We start from the raw sequence: 26,280 nt of genomic DNA on the forward strand, positions 1-26,280 counted from the left end.
TTTTCAATATTTTTCACTTGAAAATATAATAAAACGACTCTTAATAAATACCAACATTAAAGCTTAGAAAAATCATTTAAAAAATATGTTTTAAAAATAATACAATTTTACTACAACACAAAAAACTATTTTTTTAAACAAAATATTATCTCAACTATGCTGTAATAAAATAATATAGTGATTTAACGTTTTATTGTAAAAAATAATATAATAAAAATATATATTATAAATTCATTTAACATGCTATGTTTATTTGATATTATCAACTTTTTATAGGACTAATTGTTATTTAATTATTATTTTTTTCGTATGACATAATCCGGATTCATAGATGTAATTAATTATAGTGACATTCTATAAAGAATTTTCAAGGCTATGCTTGACTCTGAATTGATATCGATCAAATTCACACAGCAATTCATAAACTGGTTTAAAGACGTGCCGATATTTCTGATCGACCTTAGTCAGAATATGCAAACGCGTGCTCGGACTGGAATGCAATTTTAAGACCATGAACAAGCAGTACCGCTAGAAAGGACAAACTAGCGAGTGCAAGGTCGGACGAAAGTGCAGGTAAATAATAAGTATGTATACTAAATCACATGATTAAAATAAAATTTAAATTTGGATATAAAAAAGTGAAATTTCAAAATAGAATGGACAGAGATTCCATATGTCTTTTGAGGAAACAAAGACCGAACCCTGAACTCTCGATTAATTGTTTCATGCAACACAATAGGAGACTTATGAGAAAATTAGGAGAAAAACGCAGAAAGAAAGTGTTCACTCAGAAGCACAATTGTATATATTTACGCTTCTCACGTTTTTAACTTGAGATCTACCGCAAGGAAGAGTTTGTTTAAAGTTCAGTTAAAAGGTAACTGCGTAAGGTAACACAGTAATTTGATAGACATTTTTTATTGCTGGTGCAGTGATTTGTAATGGCATGTAATGTGCTTTAATGTGCTTTTTTTTTATCGAGAACCATTTACAGAAAAATTGAATTGTTTATAAATGGTGCGCGATGGAGATGATATGGTTAGGTTTAATGAGGCAATGGTTTGTTCATAATGTGGTAATTTTTTAGGGTATTTATGTTATACTCAAACGTGAAATTGCTATAATTTACAATACATTATGATAGTTTCATAATAATAACGGATTTTTTTTTAGAATTCAATCGTATATGGATCACTCAACAAAACATTAAAAGTTAATAGAAAAATATAAAGAAATAATTTTGCCACAAATAAAAATATTTTAAAATATTAACAACTATAAATTAAAATAAGCAATCAAATAGTTTTAAACCTGCAGCCACAACACATCAAAAGAGATAAACGTAAATATTCGTGATAAGTTAAACGGTCAAATTTATTTGCCTTTAGAAAAAATATCCGAACCTAAAAATTTCAAAACAACTCAATTGTAAGTCGCGTGCCTTTGCATTACTTTATTTATTTAATACAATTTTCAATGATGTGCGCTTTTTCACGTAAACGGTATAAGGCGTGCGTGAGCCATCATCATCATCATCATCAGTGGTGCTATTTTTTCTCTCTCCTGTTACGCTCAGTTAGTTCCCTGCGAGGGCTGGGGAAAGTGAAAATCGAATAACGGTTTGCGACCGGATCGTTTGCGGATTTGTAACGGTTACATAAGCTCGTTTAGATATGATAAAGCCGCTTTGAAACCTGCTTTATAAATCAACGGGGATTAGATTTGGGAGAAACTTCGGTCACCGGGTTTTGCGCTTGACCGAGCGTTGAAGTCTTTTGTCATTAAATTTTTATTTAATTATGATTTATAATATTTATTATATTATATTATATTTATATATTTTGTGTTTAGTAAAATATAATACAATTTGCTTCAACTTTAAAAAATATATTTAAAAATGCAGATGCCTAATATTTATTGCAACCTAAGCTTATAACTCAATATTAAATAATAAAATAACAAATTGAAATATCAAAAAAAAAAATTTAATTTATTATTTTTATTAAAAACAGTTTTATTGCATTTTAATTCCAGCAGTCTCTATACTTATTTTTTAATTAAATTTGGCAAATTATATTAATATAAAAAAATCGGTTTCAAGTATTTTTTTCTTTGAGAGAAGCTAGATATATCAACAAATATAAATATATATATGTTTTCGGGTTCAACGCCCGGGCTTTTCCCTTGGCTGTCGTACCTTACTGAAAGATAGCACAACAGAAGCCAACCACCTGCGCTTCGTCCTTGATTGTTCTTAAAATAATTATTTATTATTTATATATTCAAGTTATAAATTTAGTATAAAAGACAACGGGGAAATATCTTGTAAATTAAATTTGTAGTTAAAATATATGACTTTTCTAATTATTAATTAATTAATTAAATTGAAATATATTTATTGTAAGACATGGATCATACTTGAGCCTTGAAATATGTTAGTGTGCATTTTTGTATGTATGTATTTAGCTGTAAGAACCAGTTGATAAGTATATATAGATAATTCAATTATATAATAACTCGTTATTTTAGAACTTAACTGTGTTTTAGAAACTAAATTAACCCAATTAATCTACGCCATGTGTTTTTTATTTCACGTTTAGCATCCTACGTTTTTTTAATTAACTTGTTTTTATTCCAACAACTTCAGTAAAAAAAATGTAGAACAGTTACATTAATTCACAATTTAAATAAATTTGCCAATATTTTTTATCCTAAATTAGTAATTAAATTTAATTTTGCAATAAAATAGTTTTTTAGTTAATCAAGAAATTGAATATATAAGTATTAAAATTTTACACGGGCTTATTAGTTATATTTTGATAATGATGAGAAATGTTTTATCACCTTTTATATAAACAACATTTTAATTGCAGTGTTAATATATTCGTTATTCTGTTACCTAATTAATATTTATTTTTACTCTTATAATATTCTAATGTCACACATTTACATAAATAACCATAACGGGTTTGCCGCTTTACCGACCGTTCAAGTCTATTGTAATTGCTCATTAACGGCTTTATAATTTCTATAAACCATTTTTTGGATGTTTACATGCTCTACAACAATGTCTAAAGTTGTTTCAATTAAAAAAATAAATGATAAACGATTCTATTTCAATAGATCATGATATAACATCGATTGAATGCATTCTTGATGATTATTGAAACGGACAGCGAACATTTTAAAAAGCGTGACCGTATCAATTGGAATTGTAATAATGCATGCTACACGTGAACACTTGTAGAACCTTCTCGAGTTCAAACTTCAATATTGACATTCTATTCAATTTTTATGGTGTCGATCGCGAGCATGAAAAGAGCATAGCGTGTTATTGCTGTCGAACGTAGACACGTAAACGTAAAATTGACATTGAATACTAAATTGTTATTAAGTAGCAAACTTTCATTGCGAAATAAGCAAATTCTTTTCGATGGTTAAAAACTAATAGTTACGATTCGTAATGGCTGAATGATTCGCTTTTACATGGCTAATTTGTGGGAAATTTTATTTACTTATTGTTTGATCTTTTATGTTGTTGTGAGTATATTTTCTATGGATAAGTATTACAGATATTAGAAAATCACAATGTCGTGTCAAATGCTGATAAATATTATATGCGAAGTGCGAGATCGCATGTCATAAATATACAGTAAAATCTGTCATAATACTTTCGATGTTATCGTTGACATAATATAATTAACTTACACGTGACATGTGTGTTATAATAAAACATGATGTTTATTTATATATTTTTTTAAAAATATTTTATAAATAACTATTTTTTGATATACATCAATAGCAATATACTTTAAAATGTGTTACACGTTTAAATTTTATTTAGAATATAATTAAAATAAAAATTGATTGAAGAAACTGTAGGGTTTTCAATAACATTTCATTATTCCAATTTAAAATCAATACTGAAATATGTATTAATGTAAAATAATATTGATTTATGTTGAGACGATCACTGAATTTATAAGTAGCTTTAACAGTCACGTTTTTAATCGAATTAATTATCATATTGCGCACACGAATATCATGAATTTTCTATAAATATTTTTTAATAATTCATACTATGGGATTGATATCAAATTGCAGATATTTTACTCATATGACTAGATACACATCAACGCTCGACCCACTAAATTAAAAATCCAGTATAATAACTCCTTGACAAGGTCGGCGATTGTCGATCGAAAGTAAATGGCAATTCCAAAAAAATCATAACATATCACCAAATTTAAAAAAACAGCACCTGCACCAAAACTCGTCATTAATCGTAGTTTATCTGATCGTGCAGATAACTCGCAACAGGTTTCTTTTGCGGTTTTGCAATTTAATCATACGGCAACTTTATTAATCTCGAAACGAAACGAGATGCTCATGAAGTTTAAAAAGCCAGTTAAAAATCTCTAAATATCCGGTACAAAATGTACTCCATTTATAAAAATTTGAGACATTATATAATTTTATCGCTAGTTTTCTAGAGGCGTAATTGAATTAGAACCATTTTATAAATCGCGCCGAAATTACAGTGTAGAACGAATGTGGTCTACAGTTAGTCACTTGACGGTAAATTGTTAATATAATATATTTTTTTATATCTTTTTACTGGAACATTTGTACAAATATCGGCGGCATATGGTGCCGTTCAACTGTACATTGCTCTAAAATTATTAAAAATAAAAAACGATTAGTCTAAGCTAAATATCATATAATAATAGAATAACAAATTGCTATAAATCAATTTAAATTTTAGCGTTTTTAATTAGTTGAAATTCATAAAAATATTTAGTTAGCCTTTATCCTGAAAATAAACTATTTATAATAAACATCTAAATACATAAATAAGTTATTCAATCCGTTCTTAAGCACATTAAGCAGAACATTAAATTTATAGTTTACATATTAAAACTAATATTTCAAAGTAGTATTTAAAAATTAACTATTAAATGAAATCAAACTTGAAATGATTGAACTCATACAAGATTTTTAAATTAAACGTTAGTCAAATAAAAATGCTAGTCTAGTATTTTTATGAAATAATATGATTAGACGTTTATGTATATTTTTCAATAATAATGAACTAAAATATTGTATTTATTGAGTCAGATTTTTTTCATTTTAGAAATATATTAAATTTGTGATACACTTAAAAATATATTTTAAGGTCAGAAAGCTTTTTAGAATATGAATATAGTAAGTATTTTTTTAAATCAGTTAGTAAAATATTTAGTTTAATGTGGTTCACTTAAAATATTAAAATAGTTGGTTCACTTACAAAATTAAAATATTTTAGTAATATATTTAATTAAATTATGAAAGCAGGAAAATGCTCAGTTAATAAGTTTGCAGTTAAAAAAATAAACGGTTAGTAATGTAATATGGATTTATTTTAGAAAAATCTAAGTTAAACTAAGATTATTTTGATGCATTAATGCATTTGCTCCCAAAAAAATAATGGCTATTTATTATTTTAAATTGACAAAAGATATTTGGCAAAATATACAAAGATCTTTGATCAGCATTTTAACTGTACATAAAACTTTAACGGTTAAATAAAAACAATGCCTTGATGATTATCTCAGTGTCACGTTTATGTTTTGAATACATTTTGTACATTTAAAATTACTTGATTCGTTGTTTACCTTTAGTCAAAATATGTAGAACAGAATAATTACACTGATATGTAAAAAGACATTTAATTTAACATTAAAAATATAAATAAATGAAATATTATGATTAATCATATATTTTTATGGTACTTAACCGCTAATCTGTGAAATCAATGTTTTATTACGACTTAATGCTTGCTATTATCTATTAATATTCAGATTTCACTCTCTCACTATCATAAAATAATTATCGAACGTGTATCAAACATTTAGAATTAAGGTTATATATCTGGCTTATCGAAAGAATACCTTTATCAAAATAGTGGATTTACTTTCTTTTCAAGTTAGATCTACTGGTTAGGTAAGATTTTAAAATTATGATTGAGTTTCTTTTTTATATTTTCTTTTACAAAAACTTGAATTTATCTGATGTTAAATGTTAAACCGTTCTAATAATTAATTTTGACCCAACCAGTTTGACTCCATCAACTCATCAAACTCTCAATTAGCCATTCATACATCAAAAATCGCGCCTATAATTATAGCTCGTGTGTTACAAATCCGATATATTTTTTCATCTTCCAAAAGATAAATCAAAGATGAAAGATGCAATTATCATTTTAAAAAACTGCGTGAAAGTGGATCGCAAAATTCACCGGTTAAACTAACCGCTCGATCTTCGACAGGGAGTAAAAGTAAACTGGTCGTCGAATTAACTGATGTTTCGATGATGACGAACGGATCGTTTTGCTTCATCAATCGTAATTGCACATCTTGCGGTTTCATAATTGCCACTCATTTTTATAAAGTGAAACTTAAAAGTCGTTATCTGAACCGTCCTTACAGAACGGCTGCTTTTTTCTCGACTGTTTATCGAACAAACATTATTATGGTAATTGAGTTGACAATACACATGTCGAACGATGTTCTCTGTGTATTTTGGCACAATTTCACTTTCTACTTTTTATTGCAAAAATAAATAATAAAATACAGACCGCGAGTTTTTACGTGACGTTATAGCAAATGAATTGATGAAATGTCGCGTGTTAGGTGATTTGGTCACGGTTTTTGCTTTGATAGAGACATTAAAAAAAATAGGTGTGTTTGTTCGATAAAATTACTTTATTGACAAGACGCGAACTGAAAAATGAAATTTAAATAAAAAAAATGTATATTTTAACAATATTATTTAGTATAAATATATTAAAATAAGTACAATATTAAATGCGCTAATATATATGATACTATCAAGGTAACAAATATATATAAAAATTCTTACTTGAGTAATACAAATAAATAAAAGCTACTTTAGAGCCCTGATTTAGAAACAACATGTTGTAAAAAAAGGTAAATGGACGCATATCCTAAAACTAGTCGACACAATTGTCAAAAATTTATTTTATTAGTAAATTTATATGAAGGCTTATGACGGTTAAAATATGTTTATAGTGATTTTTATTCTTTATATATTCACATACATAATAGTCTCAATTTAATATTACAATATAAGATTATTATTTTGTAAACATTTCCATGGAATTTTCATCGCGAATATAACCTTTATTTATTAGGCTTCAAGAAAATCGTCCCTTATCCCCACTTTCTAAGAATATATAATAATATCTTGTTATTGTTTGCCATCAATATTGTGCTTTTGCCGCAAAGTTAAATATAAGAAAATCCTAAATCCCATTGTATTTTGAACAGGCAGTTTCAGTTGTATTATAAATAAATTAGAGTGTTCATCTAAATGCTTTTTTGAGTTTAGCTAATTTTAATATATATTTAAAGAGTTATAATAGAACTATTATATAATAAAAAATAAGTAATAAAATTTAAATTACCCATTAATATATTTATCGTATAGTATCTGTATTGTTATTCTATAATATTAAATAAATTTGATTATAAAATATATATTGTAATAATAACATTTATTTAAATGGATGTTTATAAAAATCATATAGTTCAAAATTATGTACATTTTTTTGACACTATCCTACTCATAGCTATATTAGTATATAATTTAGATTTACTATACTCTTTAAATACGTCTAAAGTATTAAACATATTATTTAAGTTGTAAATATGTAGTAATTTGTAAACCTAATAATATCTATCGATAGTTGTAGTATATATACCAAATCAGTTTGAATCTAAATTTTAGGAATTATTAATTTCGTATAAGTCAATATTTTTTTAGTAAATTAGGAATACATGTTTCTATTTACAATGTATTTTGTATAAACTATAATAAAATCAGTAAACGTCAACAATGTTTTAAAAATAATTGAAGCAAATAAATTACTAATTAAATAGATTAAAACTATTTTGAGACCATATATTGGCGACAAAATTTAATTTAAAAAGCATTACAATAAGTTATGGATTGATGAATGTGCGTTAAAGAGCCGATATATAGTGCCGGGATGCTGTAAATAAAATAGAAACGCGAAATTTGTTTATGATATAGCAACACAAACGATACGAAAATGAACTAATTTAGAAAATAAAATTTAAGTGACATTTGTAGATTAGAGATTAAATAAATAAGCAGTTGAACGAGTGTTTTTTTTTATAAAGTTAAAATGCCGAAACGCACAACTTTATGTACATGGTATTTAATGTAGTATTTAATATCAATTACTAAGTTGCTTGTTAAGACCAAGTTGTAGGGATGAAGGTTAAGGCCAAGAAATAATGTTAACGTTGAACAAGCACGCGGTTTTTTAGACTGACTAATAAATTTTTTAAAACGACGTTTTTGCTGTCTTCAACAGCCGATATTTAAAAATTTAAAACTTATGAAATATATACATATAATAAATTGTAAGGTATTAGTATTTAAAGCTATAAACAAAATTTAGTTTAAGTAATTAATTAATATGCATAATATATTTATATTTGTAACGGCTTGGAATATTTACAGAATATATAATCTTTGGTTTTAATGAAGCGCAAAATATATTAAATCCGATTAAAATTTATGTAGAATATTATTATTTATTTTTTAATATTATAAATATATTTAAAATGAGTAAGAGAAAAAAACAAAGAATAGATTAACATAACAATGAGACGAAAAGGTTATTTTTGTTGAGAATAACCTTTATTAAATTAGTCTTGCCCCTAAACTAGTGATTTTTATAGTTATGTATGTATATATATAACTTTCATCAATAATATTGCACAATTTTGTATATTTTCTAACGCTTATAATTTCCAAGGAAGTGTAAGATTTACATTAATGTGACTATTATTTAGACTTCCCTAAAAAATGGAATATTTTTTATGAAAATAAGCCATGACTAAATATATTAATTTATTTTCCTCTAATGGCGTGAGAATATCGATTCAGATTTTTTTATTTAATTAAACATAAGAAAGTAAAGTTTTAATTGCACTGTTACACATAATTTAGCAGATGCATGTGTAGACGAAGGGTCAATTTGATATGAGAGAATGTCTTCTACATTTATTTTAAGATTTTTTAAAACCAGTATTGGTAATCGTTCATAATAAGAAAACAAACATTATTTGATAAAAAAGTGTTATTAAATACAATATTTTTGGTGAAATACTGACATGGACTATCTAAAAAAAGTATTTTTTAATAAAAAATAAATATATATCCTATTTATTATATATTTTTTAAATGTACACATTCAGTTTGGTTTATTTGCTATTAAATATTTTATTTTTACTATTGTTAAAATAAATGTCAAACAATTAAATTATAAATATTACCTATTTTATTATTCAATTTTATCTAAATTCATATTGTCTATAAATATATAAATTGTGATTTTAGTAAAAAAATATTTTATAGTATTTTTTTAGAAAGTAATAAAGCATATTATTATGTACTGTTAAAATAGCAATATTTTGTGAAAATAATTATATATTTAAATACTGACCTTTAAACAAATAACCACTTAATAAAAGAACTCACTTAATACAAAAAATAAATACAGAGCAAAAAGAAAATATATTGATACTATAAATAAAGGCGTTTTACTTATAATTGTATGAGAGCCTTAAAAAGTGTTTCAATTACCTTTAAAAATATTTTTGACAAAAAGCCATAAAAGGAAAATCTAAAAATATATTTTTAGCATTAACATAGACTATATTTTTACTTTCGACTTCAGTTAAACTAATACATTGTTTAATTGTAGTAAAAAAATACATATATATTACACAATATATTCCATGTTTAATTTTACTCTTTTCTTTATCTAAATACAGAAAACTACATCATAATATATACTAACATAATACACCATAGAATAAAATATAATTTTATCATTGACGATTTTATAGCAAAACCAATCTAATAAATATAATTTGGAAAAAATAAATTAGCCCGATTTAGGTTATTTATATTTACTATGATTTTTGTAATGATTTTAATCCATAGTAATATGCAAACAACGAAAAAGAATATCTAGACAGCTTATGTATATTATCAAGTATGTATTGCTTGGTGCAAAATTGTATCTTGTTAAAAATCTCGTCGAGATGTTTTATATGAGACGGAATTGCACGTCAAGAATTCTCCGAACGATTATTCAATTGGACACGACAAGGTCGGGTAAAATTCTTCAGCCCAACAATGGAAGTTGAAAAAGTGCGTACATATGAGAACTACAAGAGGAAGAATGAAGAGCTTCCTTTGATATGGCAAAAGCCGAGTTTTCTCTTTTGTTCGCTTCTTTTCACTGCGATTTTCAGATACGGAAGCTGACGTCTAATTTATCCCCTGTTGTCATGAGAAAATTGTAAATAAATAACAATTATATTGATTTTACATTTAGAAATCCATTGTTGTAGTCTGAGTGTAAAGGCGATGAACAAAACCGCGACCCGCTTTACAAACGCAATGTCTTATTTTTATTTGTGCCATAAAATAACACAAATTACTATGTTTAAGTTACACTAAAAGTATTCGATAAGAATATTTAAATTTATTATTTGAAATATTAACATGATTCTCAAATACCAAATGAGCTTTAAAGTAATATAGTAGCAAGATTTGTAATATAATATAATACAAGTCCTAAAAAACTAGCATGTACGACAATATAAGAATAACAGTAATAGTTAAACTCGTACACACCATTGTTGTATAACAGTTTCCATTGAACAGTTATTTCGCTTAAACACTGCTAATCGATAATTAAATAACGTTTTAGCAAAACACATCATTAAAATAAATACAATTTCGTAACAACTAGACATCGTCACGCATAACACACAGTTAAACCTAATCGATTCTGAGAACGATGATTGATTATATAAATGGTCGATAAAATAAATTATTTATCAATAATATTGTAGAGTGATCAATGAACTACTTTAAAAACATAAAGATACATTATTTTTCTATGATCATTGAACCCGTCTTTCTAGTCTAGGCTTTACGCAATTTCCCTGAATCTGGAGTAATCGACCAGCTCGGTTTAATGTGGATTAAAAACTATGGCTACTAGAATGACACCGAATCCATGTCAGCCGGTCTAGAAGTGACCTACTGCTACTGCTACTGCTACTACCTTCTACTGTTCGTTATGTTATATTTGCATTCGGCCATTATGGAATCGTTGACTATTCATAATAGGCACTCGGAACACCGTAACCAATTCCATAACCGAAAACTCGTAAACGTGTGTGAATTATGACGCTTTTTCATATTAATTTTGTCGATCTAATAAACAAGACTTTCTAATACGGTCTAGTATAAAATAAAATTGCGATTTAACTCGGTCCGGTTCTCTTAAGAGTTAATTTAATCAATATTGTAAATGTTTCAGTTAATTTTTGACAGCTTATATAAACGCTGGTTATCGCTTATATATAGTGGGATATTTTAATTGAACGGCTTTGCATAATATGTTATATTATCTCTACTAATTATTTAATATTTTATATGTAATAATTAGATAGAGAACTAGCATTAAATCTTAAATGGATTTCAGATTAAAACTTACAACAACAAGAGCTTTTATCTAGCAGTGTAATTTTTAAACTGCTTAGGTGAAAATACTTTTAAAATTTCAAAGATGTATTTGCAGTCTTAAGATTTATTAATTCATTGTTACAACAAAAAATATAATGTTGCTCATTAATAAATAGTTTTAAAAAAATTAATAAAGCTAATAAGAGCAAGAAAAATATATTAGAATCAATGACATCGTGTTTATATTTAATATGACTTAGATATAGTTGAACTATTAAAAACATCATAGATGAGATAAAGTCATATGAACAATACATACTTAGTTTATTTTTAAACAAATATTGACATTTTAGAAATAAATAAAGGTAGTAGCTAAATTTTAATACGTCTGTAACTGATTTAAATCAAATGCAATAATTTAAGTCTAAGTAAAACATTTTTAAATAAAGTAATAAATTAATAAAAAAATATTCTTAAAAGCTATTTTCAGTTATTCTAACTATAATAATGTTTACTTAACTCGAAAGTTTTTTTATGAAAATTTGCTATTTTTTCTCAAAATTTGCTTTAAACAGTTTTTTGTTCAACTTTGGGTTGAAATTTTTTATTTGACTTTATTTTGAATTTGGAAAAATAATAGCTTTTCCGAACCTTTAATTATTTTTATTTTCATTGTTACAAGTCATGATTAATTTTATTAGTGGGAAGTTTTTTTCTTGAGATTATTTTACGCTGTATATTAAAAAATCTTAATTTACAGCGATTTAATTTTTAAGGTTAAGTAATCAGGTATATAAGTAAAATATTAATGAAACTTAAATATAATAAAATACTGTCTTATTTTATAACAAACAACATTATTTTTAATATGCATCATAATAAAATGGTCAATATTTAACTTTTATCAGTAAACATACATATATTCCAATGATGAAAAATATAAAAAAAATCGATTATTTATATACTAATTTATTATATTATTAATTGATTTATTAGCGGGTGTACTATTTGCTATATTATATTACCATAACTATGAAAAAAATTAACTTGAAATATTAAATTAAATTTTTGGTATAAAAATATTATTAAACAATGATTGTATATTTGTAAAATATTATTTATATATGTATTATACAAATAAATTTTAAATATATATTGGTGGTTGATATAGTTGATTTTTTAAAAATACAACATTATTTTGAATATGCGTCATAATCAAATAGGTAAAATTTATTTTTTTGAGCAAGAAAATTATAATTTTTACAAATAATAAATATTTAATGAAAGTTATTCATATATATTTTTTGTATTTGCTGTTGAATTTGCAATTTTAAAGACATTAATAAAAATTAAAATAAGTTTAAAAGTTTTAAATATTATAAAACTTATTCAGTTAATTTACAAATAAATAGTATATAAATTTTAAAACCAAAAAAATCAATAAAGTAATATAAATTTTGTACTTGTAAAATATTTTATTTATTAATACTAAATTTATTTATAATAACATATTGTCTGATTTTATAATATACAACATTATTATTTTATATAATAATAGTACAGTGCAATTTAATATTTCAAGTAATATAGGAATATTGATTGCTTTTATTTATATTTGTGTTTTATTATTACCTAAAATAAATTGAATTAAAATATTTACAGCAAAAAATCATTTTTAAACTTACAAAATATTTATAATACACAATAACTAGATATAATTTGGATAGTCATTGTATATATATATAAGAAAAAAATATATGTAATTATTATTTTTATACATAAATAATAAGCTTAAAAAATAATAAAATTTATTGTAATACTTAGGTTAGGGTATTTTTAAAGATTAGAGTTAGGTTAAATTATTTTTATATTGCAGAAAAACACGTAATTGGACGTCAGCACACCATTGTGCAGCTCAATTTGAAAAGAATGACATATGCAAATGTCACGTCGCTACTATTTACATTTATAAACTGTATTTTCTGTTTTATAGTATAGATAACTGATTATTAATTAAAATGGTTTACAATATAATATCAATAAATTTAGTTATAAGGAATATGTTAGATCTTTATGTTGATTTAGCAGTAGTATAAAAAAATTCAATAAATATTCAAAGTAGTAACATATAATATATAAGGAAAAATATTTATATTATTTTGATATTTTTGACCTTAAAATATAAAAACATATTTTCACAGGCTATTTTTTGTATATAATACATAGGTGTGAATTAATGAGCTATTATTTTTGGAATATCCTACTTTAAAGAGGATCTTACTGCCGATCGGAAATGACGATACTATACTATTCATTCATTCATTCATTTTCTATATGGTCACTAGACCATATACGTCTCCAAACACGTCTGGTCGTCACACATTACTGACCTCTTTGCACCGATCCGATGCACGAGGAACTACCACACTTCCTGACCATAAAACATTACAACAATAAAAAAACAAGCACAAGGCGGAGTGTTACAACACCTGAAAATTTTCCCATTTCCCGGAAAAATCGCACAAACTGTAAGTTTCGCTGAGACTTTCCAATTGAGAATCGGTTAACTTACCTGAAATTCCAATTCCGGACCCTATTTTTGTCATATTTTCTAGGACGTGTAAACCAGTAACGAAGACCGGTTACATTGCAATAGTATGCATATGTTTTAATTGTCGTTAGTAACCTTCGTGATATTATACATTTAAGAATGTTTTGAGATCAAAATGCTAAGGAGTGGGCAATAAATCTAGGCGGCCTTGTACCAGATATCTTTTCATCTTTCAATGTCTCGTTTTTTTTAAGACATCTGCAATGTAAGTGTTATATAATGCAAATGTAATAGAGCTATACATTTGTATTATTATAAGTAAAAAAAATAATCTTAAGAAATTTATGAAGCCTATTATATTAATGATAGTATGCGTGAAATTAATTAAGGCTTAATTTGTTGTAATGTACTGTAGTTGTAATAAACTAAAACGAAAGCTCATTAATCAACACAGCTCCAGCTAATGAAATTCGCATGGTTTTATAATTACGTTTACATTTATAATGACGAAATATTGCTTTACCATAATTAAATAAAATTTATGACAATAACAAAAATAGACTGTCTTGTGCATCATTCGTAGAAAGGATTGCACTTTCGCGTTGCTTAAATATCGGTCAAAATTTTCGCGACCAGAATGAGCGATGCCGAAATTTTACTTTTACCGAACGCCCAGACAAAACAAGAATGTCTAATAAGTTCATGCGACTACTAAAAAAACTGATTTGAATTCAGAAAACGTTATCTGGCACGGATTTTACTGCTTAATAGTCGCATTAGCATGTACAGAAGAATCCCACGATTGTCCTAAATTCGAACGGGATACGTTTCTTAATTCAATCACATGTCGAAATCTCGACTTAATTAAAAACAAATATGTTAAATAGTTCGATTTATACCTGAATAAACCTGAAATATTATTAAATATCTATAATAAAAATCCTTATATATAAATTAATATATTTAAATACTATTAGCCCTAAAAAATATCACATATGTGAATATACTTTTAATAACTAAATAAAGCACATTAAAATTTTGATTATTGTATGCTTCAACAACATGAGATTATTAAACCTAATCCATTTCACTAGAGATCTTATATACACAAGCTTTTCAGTAAAAGCTCTCAAGTGTTTAAGGTAAATCTCATGAGCCGCATTTCAAATTCATTGTTTATAGATAAAATGATTAATTAACCCATATTTAGTTGAAATCTTAATGGCATAGATTCAATAGGAACTAAACCGACTTCCTTGAAAGTGATTCATAATTATTTAAAGTGCACGAGGAGATTATTAAAATGAAATTAAAATATTTTCCGGTATCCGCTGCAAAACTGTAGCTGTAACGGAACGAACTTACAAAGAGTTATCAGAGTGTTACGCGTTTAGATTTACACGTAACGCATGCCATATGATATAACGAGCCGTTTAATTGTCGGTTCAACTGTGGTGTTGAAAACAATATCAAAACAGTAAATTGGACAGTGCTAATTACAATGATGATGCATAGTAAAAGGAGGAATTGGGAGTTTGTGCAATTTGAGATTCTTTTCGATGACGATATATAAAATGCTGAAAATTTTCTTGCTGTAAGAAATTGCTCAAATTATATGGTAATTGGGATGTGAATGCATATTCAGAAAGTGTGAGTTATTATATTAGTTTCTAAATAGTTTATTTACCATCTCTATTTCGTGTGAGTGGTTTTTCGATTGCATATATTGATTGCTGGAATTTCATGAAATTCATGGCGATTTATATTTATTAGCATTATTATCATATGAATTATGAAATGATGCAATATTATTATATATGTTTAAGAAAATATTGTAGTGTTATTAAAACATATTTTAAAACACTCTATAGTACCTGCTTATCTATTTATGGCAAATGTTTGTATTATATTAACAAAACCGCTATTTCAATTGGTTAAAGCAATAGACTGCAATATAAAAACCTAGCTTTACTAATGGCCATAAGATTATCTCACAAAATGTTACTAAAATATATCTGAGTGATTAAAAAGTAAGTATAAATTTATACCTAATCAGATTTAACCATTTTTTTTAAATAACACTTTCAGTATCACAAATAACTGTTTTTGAAAAATGCAACATTTTAGAAAAACTGTAATAATTAAAATTATATTGAATTTTATAAATATAATATATTTATTTTATCTTTTATTGGAAGCTTTAGTTAGCTTAGATTTTATTCGTTTTTTTATATCAACTAAAATATATAGACAGGCTACTTTTGAGTGCGTCTCGCGTTGCTTTAAATTTAAACTGTTTTAATTTCTAGTTTTTTTATTATTTTTTTTATCTATACTAATATACAATATTTATACACCGTATTTATATATTTTTTAATTGTAAATACGTACAATTAATATATGTTTATACTAGATTTAAAATTATTTTTGTCAAGTGATTCTAAAATAAATTAAAATTGGGTTGAATTGTTTATTGAGATTATGGATTGTATTGAAATTAATTATAATATAACCTTTAATGTTAGAAAATGACGGTAAACTGAGAATAACAAAATCATATTAATTTGGGGATACTTTCAAGTGCGCCATCTGCATATAATTTAAGTAAAAATACAGTTTTTTCAATATCGCGTGCATACATATATTTACAGTATTTTTTATTTGAAACGTTAAATCGGTTGAGAAACACTAGTTTAATTATTATTAAAAAAAATTATTACATTTCATACTGTTACTCAAAGATCTAGGCATATGTATTTTTTAAGAAAAATAAGCAAGTGTAGCGGTTTATTATAATATCTTTTCCTACACTTTGATATAATATCATGAGAATTCTGATCTATTAGCTATAAAAAATTATAATAATAAAGATAAGATTCGTTCTCAAAATATCATAGCATTTTGTTTCCATTGAACGTAAAACAATGACGTACAATATGATATAAGGATCGCATGCTGTGCAAAGAGTGATCTGACAGTAAATAATAATTTATTTCCCGTTTTCTCATACAACTGTATGTAATAAGATAATTTATTATTTATTTTTACAACTTATGTAAAAACATGTTTTTAAATTCACGAAAAACTACTGTGCCAATCATAGTATTACTATACTAGGCCGCACGAAGAGTGATCTGAGAGCACCGATTTATTTCTATGACAATTTATATGAAATATGTGCTAAAATTTTAAATATGAATGGTGAGATTTTTTAAACGTTTTAAAGTAAACGCTTGATAAGAATAAGAAATGATTTTTAAAACAATTATTACCAGCCGTATCCCTTTAGTTTCATTAAAAAACACGGGTTTAGATGAACGCATGTATACACGTGCATGGCGGTGAACAGGTTAAAGATTACATGCTGTGCCAAAGACTGATTTGAGAGAAACGATCTATTTATTTTTTTATTAAAATTCATAAGAAATGTGTGCTAAAATTTTTACTATCGCAATACTAATAAAGTAGTTAAAATGTCATCCAATTACTTGTATAGGTTAATATAATATGTATAAATGGGTTTTATCAATAATATTTATAAATGTAAAAAACACTACAATGCCTATCGTATTATTATGATTGCACACTGCGTGAAGAGTGATCTGGGATTTATTTATTTTCTATTAAAATTATTAAAAATGTTTGCAAAATTTTTATTATCGTAGTATGTGTTTAAAATAAAATAATTTAACAAAAAAAATAATGTCTTAAAACGATTATGCTCATAGTATTAGAATCGCACGTTGCGTAAAGAGTAATTTGAGATAAACAATTAATTTATTTATATGGAAATTTATGAAATATGTGTTTTAAAATTTAGCGTAGCTTATAAATATTTTTTTAATCAAATGTGGTTTTAATTGTTTAATGAATATTAATTAAATGTAGCAAGTTTTTGCTTAGTATTTCAAAATTTACAAAAACGTCAATGCCTAATTCAATATTATCGTATTAAATAGTACACCGAGCATAAAACTATGTGATTGAAAAGATTTTATTAAATTTATTTAAGATTCGTTAATTCATATGTGAAAAAATTTTGATTATCGCATACCCAAATAATAAAGCGTTATTTAAATTAATTCAGAAAAACAATACAGTTTTTTTATTTAAATAATATTTTTTATAAGAAGAAATGGTGTCCATGTATCCAATATTAATATTACCCGTTGCACAAAAAACGAGATAGTATTGAATAGGGAGCGTACGCTGCTCAAAGAGTGATCTGAGGGATTTGATTTTTTTATGCTATGATAAGTTACAAAATGTACAAGATAAATATAATAAAAATTATTAGAATTTTTATGACAAAATATTGTGTCAAAGTTTAATAATAATAATATTCACCGTTGTACAAAAAACGACGTCATATTGTATAGGGAGCACACACTGCGCAAAGAGTGATCTGAGAATTTTTTTATGCTATGATAAGTTACAAAATGTAAAAGATAAATATAATATAAATTATTAGAATTTTTATGACAAAATATTCTGTTGAAGTTTAATAATAATAATATTCCCCGTTGTACAAAAACCGACATCATATTGTATAGGGAGCGCACGCTGCGCAAAGAGTGATCTGAGAATTTTTTTTATGCTATGATAAGTTAAAAAATTTAAAAGATAAATGCATATAATATAAATTATTAGAATTTTTATGACGAAATATTGTGTCAAGTTTAATAATAATAATATTCCCGTTGTATAAAAAACGACATTAAATTGCATATGGAGCGCACGCGGCGAAAATAATGATCTATATAAAACATTTTTTTTATGCTGCTAAAATTATAAATTTTATGTTAATTAGTTAAATGTAAAGAAATAAAAATTATCAGAATTTTTATAATAAAATATTATGGCAATGCTATTTAATAATAATATTCCTTGCTATACAAAAAACGGCATAACATTGTGGGAGCGCACGCTGCGCAAAGAGTGATCTAAGAAAAACGATTTATATATTTTTTATAATTCTAAAATTTTAACTATCGCAACAACCAATTAATAAATCACTCGAATGTATAATGTATAATAAAAAAATAATTAAGTGGTTTCGAGAATTTATATATTTGCACACAAATTTGTAGGAAATGTGTGGTAAAATTGTAACTATCGCAATAAACAACTAATATCACTTCAATTTATTCAAATTAAATTAGTTAAGCCACCCACATTTATACTCAACGCAATAAATCAGATTTACTTTCTATTGTTTCGAAGTAATACAATATTTACTTATTGCTTTTTTTTTATCTAGCATAATCAATCAAATCAGATTATCAACCAGACGGTTGCATATCGATCAGCTGCTATATATAGAAGTGTGAAATAGATAAAAGCGTACATATGAACCCATTAAATTCGCGTGAGATTCTCAGTCAAATAACATACATTACTCTGCAGATTTCCGACACTACCGCACTAAATTTAATAACGGTAATTTATAATAATAAAAACGGTACATACTTTAGCAGAAGTATCCTGCATCTGTAGAAAAGTCTTGATTCCCGCTCTGACTCGATTCTTGACTCCCCTGATGGTTCCTTTTGCGCTCCTTATGGTAGAAGGTGCATCTTCGTTCTTGTAATCCTTGAACCCCGCGAAGTACTCGGCTTCGTCGAATTGCTCACACTCACTAGCATCTTTGCACAACACTTTAACAACACTTGGCTCGTTATCGAACACATTTTCGTTCATGTGGAAATTATAATATTTGTCCGTATCGTACAAAAAGTTGTAGTTGTTCTTATCTTGCTTCTGCTTCTCTTGCTTGCGGTCTTCGTAAGTGCTCTCGTTGATGATCGGTTTGGCAGGATGATAAGCGGGCGTCGTGTCAACTATGATAGGTTTATTGATCTGCGATACTAATTTGAACGATGTTAGCTTTTCTTCAATCTTAGGTTTTGGCTCTTCTACCTCTTTCTTGTCTAATTCGGCCCATGATGTTTTGATCTCGACCGAGCTCAATTTGGCAGATCGATCCCTGATGTCTTTTAAAAGGCCTTGGGGTATTAGAGCAGGCATTTCTGGTTCGGTGTCTTTAGGTTTGAATGTTATCACGCCCGAGTCGTCGTGCAGACTGGCTGTGCTCAAATCTGAGCTGTTTAAAGAATCGCACGAGATATTGGACTCGCTATCTTCGGAGTCCACCTCCGCACCGCTGCTCGCTACACTTGGAGCTCTTTCGTGGGTCGATCCAATTACGGTGACACTCACGCGCTTGTGCGATAGTTTCTTTTTAGGCAAAGGCGGAGGAGTTCCGTCTAGATCCGAGCAAGTGCCCGAATCTAGGGTGTCGCTTGGTGAGCATTGCCCCGAAGACGGGAAAGGGTTGCAGAAGAAGTAGGGACTGGACATGTCGCTTCCGGATTTTTGCACCATTTCTTTATCTTCTGTGTTGACTGATATAGTGATCGGTTTATGTTTTTGAGGTTCTGAGCTCTCGCATATGTTGACTATGAATTTGCCTATGGTGTTGATGGGTTCTTGACGGTTCAGAGACACTTTAGACTCATTGTTTGTGTTGATCCTGATTGTGACAACGTGACCGTTTCGCGGCGCGGTATTGACTGTTGATTCTGGTTCTGGTCTCGGTGGTATACCCCCAGATGGTGCCGCTACGAATACCGTTGAAGAGCGAGATGAGCACCCTGCCTCGGTGAAAGAAGAGTTAGAACCAGTTACCGCTACGCCGTCAGGGCTGCCACTATCCGCCAGACTCTCTAAGCAATACCGATCCATTTGCTCGGACAGTGGGGATAAGTGCTTGGTTTTAGGCGGAAGAGGAGGTACCATCACTACGCTCTGCTCGAACATGATTTTAAAGTCTTTTTTTATTCTATACAGTCCTAATTTTTGGCACAGCCCTGAAAGAAATTATTATAATCGCTCGCTTTTTTCCCAAGGTTTAGCATATTTCACAAAAGGCGGGTTTCACTCGACTTTTACACGCTCAATCAAAACTTTCGTTCGTTTTTGTTTTGCTTGTGCGATTTTCCCGGCGTTTTCAGGCGAGCGCTTCAAGAGCACAATCGGACATAATTCACACGATGCGGTGCAGCGGCGGCGTCTGAAAGAATAAAAAATACATTTAATATACTTACAACTGAGACAATATTTGAGTTGGCAATTGAAGCGTGCAACGGTCTGGGGCATTTATGAGACCAATTCAATTAAAAAACTCATAGTGTAAATATTTACAATGAGTAATGTGTCACGTTTAAAAAAGAATGTGCTAAATTTTAACTTTTGTATGTTTTCAATTAAAAATACATGCATTTTAAATTGTTCAGATCTACACATAGCATTTTTATGTATAATTAAATATGCTAAAGATGAAAAAAACGTATTCAGAAGCTTATTTTGGAAGCACTTAAATGAGTTCTAATATAAAGCTTTATGTTTTAAGTACTGCTAAAGAGCATCAAACGTTCTCTTTGTTTAGATTTTTACTCTGATTTTATATAAGGAATATAAAAAAATATTAATTTAAATTTGTTGTCTTTCATTTTAATTTTTTTAATAAATATTTTTATGTTCAGTTTCTTTATATGCGTTGAGATTCTTTGTACATTTTAGTTTCATACCAAAATAATTGTAGATGTAAAACTAAGTTGTAAATTATTATTTCAAAATGAACAACGCACAACTAATTATAGTATTAGTAACATAATATATTGTAAAATTAATTACTAAAATATATGTTTTTTATTAAAAATATGATATAAAGATAAAGCTAAGATCTACTGATCTTATCTTTGTAAAAATTTTGTTTTTGGTATAAAACTGCAAAAAAATATATCTTTAGTAATATTAGATTAGCACGCCGCACGAGGAGTGATCTGAGATAAATGATTTTATTTATCTCGATCGACAGTGATTTATAAATTTATACAAATTTGAATCATTTTAAAATAATGTTAATATTGATATGTAAAGTATTAAAAAATTAATTAGTATAATATTAGCTGCTCTATCTTTGTAGTAAATAATGTTTTTGTTGATTAAATTTGTACTTTAAATGATACTGCGTGAAATTATCTTAATAAATTATCAAATATAAAATGCACGTAAAACGACTATATCAATCATATTATTAAAAAATGCATTCCGTTGAGATAAATGATTTTATTTATCTCGAACGATTTTTAAGATGATTTTTGATAATGTTTTATATAAAAATATATCTTTAGTTTATTTACAATATACGTAAACAATAATGGCTATCGCGAAAAGTGATTTGAGATAAACGATTTTATTTATCTCGACCGACAGTGATTTATAAAATACTACAAATATAGAAACTGTGGTATTTGAGTATTTTTTAAGATGTTTGTTAATAATTCTGTATAAACAGTTTGGAAAAAACTAAAATATCACTAATTCAACAAATTAAAAAAAAAAATATTAAATTAAAGTTTCCTTTGTAGTAAATCTTATTTTTGTTTATTAAATAAGTATTTTAAATAATACTGCATGGAATAAACGAAAAACGAATATGGGTATCATAATATTAGCGCAATTTAATTTATCTTGATCGAAAACATTTATAAAATACTACAAATATATTTGAGTCCTTATTGAAATTATGCGAAATAATGATAAAAATAAGCAGTCAATTAAAATAAAAAAATGGTCTAATTTTTTTATAATGGCTAAAAAACAAATCATTAAAATCGTGGAACAAAATATTTTATAAACGTATCTAATAATGATATTATCCATTGTACGAAAAAAATTAATACGTCTCACGAAAAGTGATAAACCAATTAATTTTAATATAATAGAAACAGTAGCATTAGAGCACTTCCTAAAATAAACTTAATAGTGCTTTATAAAAAGTTTTTAAACAAATAAAAAATATTTTATTTTTTGCAAGAACAGTATTTAAAAAGTAATTAAAATTAAAGCAAAAATGTATAAAGTAGCTCAAAAATGAATCAACATTATAATGGCAAAAACATTGATCTACAACATAATATTAGGATAGCATGCCGCACGAAGAGGGATCTGTAATATTTATTTTAACAATGTTTTAGTAAAAAATGTAAAAAATGATATTTGTATCATTTGCAAAGCAATGCCTTTAAATAATATATAAAAAGTTTATAAAAACATTAAAAATACTTTCTTACAGATATTTTTATTAAATAGTGAAATAAACAGTTTTCAGACATTTTTCAACTAAAATAATGTATCAATGTATTTATTAATAACATTTTTAAATGTACAATAAAAACAATATGGATAACATAGTATTAGGATTGCACTTCGCGCAAAGAGTGATTTGGAATAAATATACATATTTATCTCCTACAACAATAATTAAATAAATTATTTCAAATATAGAAATATACTGGTTAGATAAGCTGTTCATAAAATATCAAATTGTAATTTTGATTATTGATATTTATTTTGTTATTGAAAAAAAATAGGTTCTCGAGCATTTCCCATTATTATATTTTAATGAAAAAATTAAATGTGTAATATTAAACTAAAATAAAATTGAACTGCATGTAATTAATATAATCTGCATTGATACTTTATTATAATTTAAAAATATATAAATAAAATTAAATATATATAAATATAAATATATATTTGTAATTTTAAAATATATAAATCAAATTAAAATTATGTATCTTATTAATAATAATTGCAATAGGAATATATTTTTAACTATAATATTTACAGTAATATAAACTGAAACGCTATATCAAAGAGAGAGCAGATATGTCAGTGTTGCATTATTAAATCATGTAGGACATTTTGTATAAGATTGAAATGCGGTTAATTTTTTGAATTAAATACATAAAATATAAGTTACATGAACTTTTTAGACAACTATTAATCAATAATATTGTGTTTTTTACGTATATTATTTTTGTTTATAAATAATACTGATATTTATAGTTTTGCATTAATAGTTTCATAACACAGTATACATAGAAACATATGTCTTTAAATTACTATAATAAAAATGCATAATAATCTGAATAATAGTCTCAATTTCTGAAAAATTATGTCTTTTTTATAAAATAATACGATGTTTATTTGTCTTGTTAACATTGTTTCTGCACTACATTTCTGTATTTAAGCATTGAAAATGATCCAGTTTAAGCTTTAATATGCATAATCTATATAATGCACATTTTCTCTCAAAAATATAAACTTAATTATATAATTGTTATAATGAATATTATACGAGTATATGTTTGAATATATGTGTGTATACTTGTGACGAATGTGAGCGACCAGTGCAACCTACTTTCTTCAACCTGGTCTACTTGATGTTATAAGATTAAAGAAGCGGTTTTATTGATTGAATAACACACGGTCCCGAGATGTAATTATCGAATTTGTTACTATTTTTTGTTATCAACATGTGTACTACGTGTACGTGGTTACGCGTTGGATATTATTATTAGATTAGCAAACGGTTTCAAAACGTCGCGGTTAAAAATCGCATATTTAATTTATGTATAACACAACGCATATGGGCACAACGCACATTATTATATAATTTAATCGTGTATCTGTAATGTAATTTTCATATTAAATTAATTGTGATACTGAAATATTTCAGAATAGGGTTAATTGTTTTTTTAATTAATATTTGGATTTACACACCGACTATAATAATGACACAACTTAAAAAAAATTACATTTATATGAGAGTATTATTCCAAAGAATAAACCCTTATTTTTCCGTTGTAATGTTATGTAACAATATTTTATTAAAATTTATTGCACAAATATACAGTTTCAGCATGCTATAGCCAAAGACCAATTTCAGTTCTCAAAAGTTTCAATTTTTTTAAACAAAGACAACGAAGCACATCAGCTTTGAATTTTTTTTGTATTTAACAATTTAAAAAAAATAGATAAATAAGCTTTAACAAAAATATTTTTGCCATAAAGATAAGCTATGTATAATATGTAAAATACGCAATAGTGTTTTATTTAAAATTTTGTTTTTCAGGATAGGCATAAGATTTTTATTATTGAAAACTATGTTTTACAATTTGAATCGCATCTTTAATAGGAGTTATAATATAATCTGTTTCATTATAAAAATAGCTGAAAATCATTTTATTGTATACTTAAATCATTGTATTTGACAATATATATGTATTAAATATTGCAAAATTAATTAATAAAAAATTAAAGCACAGGTAAAAAAAAAATAAGATTCAGAAAAAATCGACTATATTTAATAAACAAGACTATAAAAAATTAAACTAAATAAAGATTTAATAATACATTTATTTTTATCTCAAAATAAATCGGTACGCGACAATTGGGCGACGGACAAATGGGCGATTCCGGTCAATTGGGCGACGGTCAATTGGGCGATGGTTATTTGGGCGACGGTCATATGGGCGACAGAAAGAACTTGCACGCTTTGCTTTATTGTAAATATTAATAAAATATACATTAAAACGAAAAAGTATATTAAATGCTAAAAACAATTTTATTTTCAAATTATTAACTCATATTATAATTATATACAATACCATGTAAATATTCTATGATATTTTTTCTATTGTACCTCAAAACTTGTATAAAAATTCTTTGATCTGTTCTTTTTATAAAGATATCCATTCCAAACATATTTTTCCTTGTCTTTTTGACTTAATATGCTTGAATTATCCATTTATGAAGAATATAATCTGTGGTAACTCAAATTAGTCGTTCTCAACAATGATCTATAAAAACCAATTATCTATAAATAGCACATAAAATATAACCCACATGTGAATAAAAAGACACATACTTATTTTCTTGCTGTACTGAATTTTTTACCAAAAACACAATGACACTGTGACAAAGTGTTTTAAAACCACGACAAAAATAATTTTCAAAGACGCAACGAAACTTTTTGCGAACATTTTCAGTCAAAATTCAAAAGTATACTGAGCGCTAGTTATGGGTTTTTATATTTATATATAACTACCCTATCTAGTTTTAAATAGATAACTGTAAAATATGCGATTTTTGTGAATTCGCAAAGTTTATTCTCACACTAATTTCCAAGGCGCAAAACATAAAAAAAATTCGCGTTAAGGGCAAAACCCACGATAAACATTTATCAGCGCTAGTTCTAGGTTTTTATATTTATATATATATAACCACCCTATTCAGTT

At 26.2% G+C, this 26,280-nt stretch overlaps 1 protein-coding gene across 1 annotated transcript in view; it reads right to left on the minus strand.

Moving 5' to 3' along the window:
- Nucleotides 1-26,280, minus strand: part of LOC148237191 (glutaredoxin domain-containing cysteine-rich protein CG31559-like) — a 95,004-nt gene that overhangs the window by 41,538 nt on the left and 27,186 nt on the right. The window contains exon 2 of the mRNA XM_088183631.1: nt 19,601-21,203. Coding sequence (XP_088039757.1) covers nt 19,601-20,950 — 1,350 coding nt within the window. The 5' untranslated portion in view covers nt 20,951-21,203. The remainder of the gene's footprint in view (nt 1-19,600; nt 21,204-26,280) is intronic.

This window comes from Plectrocnemia conspersa, unplaced genomic scaffold (assembly GCF_051122295.1).
Source record: "Plectrocnemia conspersa isolate PC_06_02 unplaced genomic scaffold, ASM5112229v1 ptg000003l, whole genome shotgun sequence".
NCBI classification, from domain to species: Eukaryota; Metazoa; Arthropoda; class Insecta; order Trichoptera; family Polycentropodidae; genus Plectrocnemia; species Plectrocnemia conspersa.